The following is a 6,665-nucleotide window of genomic DNA, read 5'->3' on the forward strand; positions in this document are numbered from 1 at the left end:
TAATGAACTCTTTTCTTTTTTCTTAAGGCTGGGCCGCCACCGCCACCGCCACCGCCACCGCCACCGATTACACCTCGTTTCCCTCCGGAAAGGTTTCTCAATCTCATGTATGTTTGAACTTCTATCTTTTACTATTCGAAAGAAAAATGTTATTTAGGCCATTGGACTTAAATTGTCAACTTTGACCAAGATGTATTGTTTGGTAAGTTAACAAATTTGACAATGAACTTTTACCTCTATAAAAAATGGTCAAAGTTTACCATTTTGGTGAAAGTTGATGACAAGATTATCCTCGAAGTTAAGTTTGAAAAAAATGATCCAATCAAAATAACAATTAAAGTCGATTTTCAAATTAACACTAACCAAAAAATTACACAAAATTTAATTAGATCCAATTCAATCCAACCTATAAAGACTATTATAATCTAGTAAACCCCCAACAATCATAATTCACTACGAACCTCGTGGATTTAAGGAGGATTAACAGGGGTGTTCCTTCAATTCTCATCGGGGTGCTAAACAACAACAATATTGGAATTATGGTTAGAAATTTTCAAGTTTCAAAATAAGCCTTTTATAACCCAACGAAACGAAAATTAACTCAACTTGTATCCTTATAATAACAACCTTTCCAATGGCCGTTAATCTTTCGTAAAACAATTTTATTAAGAGTATAATTGCCAAAATTCCGTTTTACAATATATTCGTGTTACCTACGGAGTATATAATTATAATACGATCTTATACAAATATACATGTTTCCGGGTAGGCGAAGTGGATTAAAAAACGTGGGCTTCTAAGCTTGTTTCTATATCCATATACATACACAAAAAAACAAAACGAAAATAGAATAGAAACAAAAAGGTGACATTTCACAAATCATCAGGTTTCCTCCTCTTGATTCTCTCCATTTCCTCGTCAAAAACAAATTAAGAAACCATAATCACCATCACATACACATCAATTCCTCAATTCCTCAATATCTTATCCCTCATCTTCCTCTCTTCTAACCAAGGTATATACCCTAATTTTAATCACCAAATAACCCTAATTCGATTTCTTTACATTACTTTGTGTTTCTTGAATTACATGACGCGTTTTACGTTATTGTTTTCAGATTAATTTTGTTCATTAATTACTATAATAACTATAAGTGGAGTAATAATTAACATTATTATTTAATCATTTTTATTAATTTCAAGAATATTTATTATTGTTAGGGAGGTGAAGGATCGGATCTTCTGCACTTTCTTCCTCCAGTAAACCGTAAACGACACCGTTTCAGGTTCGTTTCTCTACGTTCACTATCAACGACGTCGTTTTCATTTTTCGGCGACTGATTTTTTGTTATTATGATTTTTTTTGCAGGCGCGAATGTGAATAAACGGAGTGAAAAGTGTAAAAAAAGATTTTACAGTTGAGTGAATAAGTTGAAGATAAACCTAGGTGAGACGATTTTAATTTTTATTCAGTTTATTTGTTGAAGATTTGGGCGTATATTTGTGTATTATATGAAGTGATTTCATATGATTTATGAAATAATTTGTAAAAATCGTATAATACATGACTTTTCTTCAAAGTAGAGTTAAACAATTTGATACATGACATTTGAATGTGAGATTTAGGTTTTCGTTATGTAAAGTGAATTATTGAGTATAATATTGTGATTATCGTTTAATATTTGATCTTATAAATGGGATTATGAACTAATATAGTTTGATTAGCGTATAATATATGATATGATGATGATTCGACGACAACTACGACGATTGTTCTTCTCTTTTTCTTGGTATGTACATGAAAATGAGAGTATTTCTGGTGAGATGAATACACTTCACCTTCCTCTCTTTTGATTTCATTTATTTGTGTATATTACTGCCTAGCTGTTCATTCATTCATACTGAAATTAAATCTCTTCGTTTATTTATTACTCCGTAGTAGTTAGTTTAATACGGTAATTATTGTGTGAGACGGTACCGTCTTATTCCGTAATCTGTGAATTTAATAGGTTAATAGTAGGAAGTACTAAGGCTACTAATGCTAAGCGTCGTAGTTAGTAGAATTCAATTCAATAATATATCTTAGATTTAGAAAAATTAATGATATGAATATGCTGTTGGATTCCCTATGTACATGAAACTTCCTCTACATAATTATTTTATTCATCTTCTGCAATTGATGTGAGTTTCTAGATTTGATTCATTTACTTAGTTACGTCAATTCATTTGATTTTATACCTCCTAAATGCCAAATTTTGATCCCGTATCCTTTACTTTGGCAGCTTGTGTAATCGAAAAAGTCGTTGATACGCAATAGACAAGAATTAAAAAACAAGGTTTTGAAAATGTCGTCGTCGAATTCACCGTGTGCAGCATGTAAGTTCTTACGGCGCAAGTGCACGCAGGAATGTGTGTTTGCCCCTTATTTCCCGCCAGATCAACCGCAAAGGTTTGCTAATGTGCACAAGGTGTTTGGGGCGAGTAATGTGGCGAAGCTGCTGAACGAGTTGGCGGCAGCGCAGAGGGAGGATGCGGTGAACTCGTTAGCATATGAGGCGGAGGCGAGGTTGCGGGATCCGGTGTATGGATGTGTGGGTCTGATTTCGTTATTGCAGCAAAGGCTAAAACAGGTGCAGAGTGACCTCATCACGGCTAAGAAGGAGCTGGCTACTTATATTGGACCGTCTGCCCTTATGGCCGCTGCACCGATGTTTCCACCAGGGGGGTATAACGCGGCTGCGGCTGCTGCTGTTGCGAATGCTAATGTGATGGGGGGTTATAATATGGGGAACATGATGGTAGGACCGTCTCACCAGAATGCGCAACAGTTGATGGAAGCGCAGCAGATGGCTGTGGCAATGAAAGAGGAGCAAGAGATGATGAGGAACTGGGAGCAGCAGCAACAGTTTATGAGATTTAACAGCGGTGGCAGTGGCGGGTTTTGTGGAACGTATGAGGTGGGAGGTGGGGCTGTGGTTACAGCAGCTGCTAATGTTGATAGTCCTGGTGGTGGGTTTAATCAGATGGGGTCGCCTTCGTTGGCATTAGGTGGTGGCAGTGGCGGTGGCGCGTTTGATCAGAATGCGGCCGTGGCATACGCTCAGCTGCAACAGCCGCCGCATGCAGATGTGGATGAGCCACTCGGTCAACTGCTGTTACTTCAGCAACCAGAATCACAACAACAAACAGGAGAGATTGCTCAGGCTATTCCTTTACATTCACTTCATGAACAACAAGAACAACCACCACAACAACCTGGTCAACATCTAATGCTTCATCATCATCATCATCATATTCATCATGAACAACGTGAACATGATCATCAACATCGTGACCATCATCAGCAACATGAACATCATCACCACCATCATCATCAAAGGTCTGGGAGTGAGGATGAAAGGGGTACTGGTACTACCAATGTGGGTCCATCATGTTGACAAGACATAGAGAATATATTGACATTTGCCCATTTTTGCAGTTGATTAAAAAAGCTTCTCATCTCATGGTTTAATTATCTTTGACTTGAGGTAAACAACAAAGAATACCCATTTCTTGTTTTTTTTTTTCCTTTAATTTTTTGCGTGTATAAATGTTTGTAGTAAGCTTTCCTGTTTTTGGGATGATATAATACAACACATTATTATTATTATTATTATTATTATTATTATTATTATTATTATTATTATACATAAAAGTGGTGATTACAAGAAAGGTGCAGATATAAAGGTATCTTTTGCTGTTTTGATGAAAGGAAATGGGGTTTGGTGTTGCAAAAATGGTTGATGGAGAAAACTCAAGGAGGTTTACTATTTTATGGCAGAATGCAAAAGGGTTGTTTTGGGGGTGTGTAGTGTAATCAGTACTGTTTGTCCTTTATTTTGTTTCAGAGAAATGTCACATTCATACAATTAATATGGAGGGATACGAATGAGATAGATATGCAAGATTTGTTAATTGTATGAATCTTCCTTTTCAGTAGTATTCTCATTTATTAGCTTGTTGGATTGGATTGGATTATATTCAGGCTCACATTTGTATCAGATGTTAGGGTGTCACCATTATACATCTACTCTGCCTGTACTTTGAAGTCAAGTTTGATCACAATAGTAGTACCAGGAGTTGTCGACTCGACTCCGTGTGGTTAATTTAGTCCTCACTTCATTCAAATCCAAATATGAAATTCCCCATAAATTCAATTCCTTTTCACAGGAAATGAAATTGATGCGGGAATTTAGATATGAAGAAAGGGAGTAATATGGTGTAACTGTTAAGTATGGGCATGATATTAGTTTAGCCATCGGATTGTTCTTAAACATCGAAAGGTTTTCAAGGATATAATTTGGGATTAAACGCATTGCTTAGTTCACGTATTAGTTGTATATTTTCACTGTGGTCATGTCGATAAACTAACTATTCGTATGCTGTCACATTTCTATTTTTGTGTGGTGTCGTTGTTGGACCAAAAAATAGCACTCGTTTATTTGGAACATTTGCAAATGACTTCTTTCATGTCATTACAAAGCGGTGCCCAAATGATTGAATCATCCTTCTGTCTGTCTGTTATTCCACCTAATCTCTTTGTTTTCTTGTTTAATTTTCTTTTTAACTTGCATGCATTCTCTTAATATGCATTAGTTATTTGCAAATTGCAAGTCAAGTGCGTAAAACCACCCACAAATGCTGTAATAGCAAGTTCATGGTACATTTTTTTGTCGTTTGTTTTTGTCTACATAAATAACCTACATTTTCTTAAGAAGCTTGTATTGCTCTAAAATAACGGTCCGTTTTTCTTAAGACCATTGCTTTTGGTATGAAATAAGACGGGTAACATGTCATTATTTTATAATAAAGTGTTGTTATTTTTTGATAACATGTTACCATTATTGTTCACATTATTTTCAGGGTAAAAAATAACACCTCTAGTCATAACATTTTGTGAATTAATTGGTTACATTTTCTTAAAAAATGGCAATATTTTATCCGTCTGACAAATAAGACCAAAAATGTCCGTCTGAAACAAGAATTTGTGCTAAAATAATATTGGATTGGTCGAGGAATGTGTAAACTGGCAAGAAAAGGTATTAACAAAAAGGCCACCTTTATGGGATTAGTCAACTTTTACCTATCAAGTGTAGCCTTTTTCTGTCTATATACTTTTTATAGTATTGTTTTGACTAAATTTACTTTTCGGTTATTATTTATTGACTAATCATGGTTAACTTTTTGCCTGCGTTGAACTTGCATATTCACACTATATGAATATGGACCTTGTTAATAGTGAGGTAAAAGATATATAAAATGACTTTCTTAGTCTTGTGTAAGTAAATACAACGTGTAGTTCATTATACACAAAATGTTCATGCATTGCTTTTCTTTTTTGTTAAGATCCCACATTCAATTTTTTTTCGTACTTACTGGCATTACAATAGATGAGAGGGTAGATATAAACCTCAGATCTATTGTCGACAATATCTTCGTCTTAACCACTAGACTAAAATACTTTCGGTGATAAATATAGTCTTGTATGAGATAGTTTAAGTAGATTAATTAACACTCTAATGTAGATATGTTTATAAGTTCTATTATATATTTCCTATGTGTCGTTCTTTCATTACAAATACTATTCTAATTTCTTTATTATCGTTATGCAGATTTAAATATAAACTTTTTAATAACATTTTTCGTGATGAATCTAGTGAGGAATGCCTTATTTACTTGTTCTCTAAATCTCTAATGTGAACTCTACTAACTAGGATAGAGATTTGTGTTTTAGTTATTGCAATGTTGCTTAAAATGTAGGGTAATGCATACTCTACCTCACTAAAAGGGTGAAAGGTCCACTTGTGCATGGATTTCAGCAAAAAGGGATTTGATTAATTTGATATTCATGTGGATTTTACTTCATCAATCAGAAACCAAACTTAATTAATTAATTATACGTATTACAGAAGCTTCATTTCAGCATTGTACAGCTTGCAACTTAATTTTGAGTTGCTAGATTCATATGCACGTGGGGTTCATTCTACTAGGAAGAAAGACATACCATTTTCCTGCATTTTCAATTTTCTTGCTTATTTCGTACACAACTTTACTATTCTTCTACTTAATTCACCCAACTCTTAACCTCTATGTGTAGGTCTTTATTACACTAATTTCAACGAGCTACATGTTCACATTGGCAAAGGCAATACATACACAATAAGTCTTACGAAAATGGGTAACATTTCGTCACAAACTGATAATAGAGTAAAATGTGACTCGTTTAAGACCAAAATATAACCATTATATGATAAAAAGTTACCAGAATAATTTTCTAAGTACAACCGTTTGTCACTAAAGTGGTCACATTTTCATCTTAAATGGGTCACATTTGACCCGTCTTTAACTTGTGACGAACAATATCCGTCTTCAATAAGAATTGATTATTTCCAAAAATTTCCGTTTGCATATATTTGGCATAAAACATAATTCCTCTTAAATCCATACCATCTTCAATTATCAATCATAGTTCGATTACAAAACAAGGTTTTAATTTATTATAAATTTAGTTATTGTTTTCTTAGAGTTTAGAGTTTTTTAGGGTTTGTCAATCTGTGGTGTTAGGTCAATTTACCACCATTTGATTAATGTACCAAAATAATTGAAAACTAGGGTAAACTCAACCTT

General features: G+C 34.3%; 1 protein-coding gene across 1 annotated transcript; it reads left to right on the forward strand.

Annotated features, from left to right (window-relative positions):
• Positions 1–848: 848 nt before the first annotated feature.
• Positions 849–3,654, forward strand: LOC141623217 (uncharacterized). Its single transcript, XM_074439295.1, has 4 exons — positions 849–1,015; positions 1,221–1,285; positions 1,369–1,446; positions 2,282–3,654. The coding sequence occupies exon 4, from the start codon at positions 2,345–2,347 to the stop codon at positions 3,434–3,436; it is 1,092 nt and encodes a 363-aa protein (XP_074295396.1). The 5' UTR covers positions 849–1,015; positions 1,221–1,285; positions 1,369–1,446; positions 2,282–2,344; the 3' UTR covers positions 3,437–3,654.
• The last annotated feature ends 3,011 nt before the right edge of the window (positions 3,655–6,665 follow it).

This window comes from Silene latifolia, chromosome X (genome assembly GCF_048544455.1).
Source record: "Silene latifolia isolate original U9 population chromosome X, ASM4854445v1, whole genome shotgun sequence".
In the NCBI taxonomy this organism is placed as follows: domain Eukaryota; kingdom Viridiplantae; phylum Streptophyta; class Magnoliopsida; order Caryophyllales; family Caryophyllaceae; genus Silene; species Silene latifolia.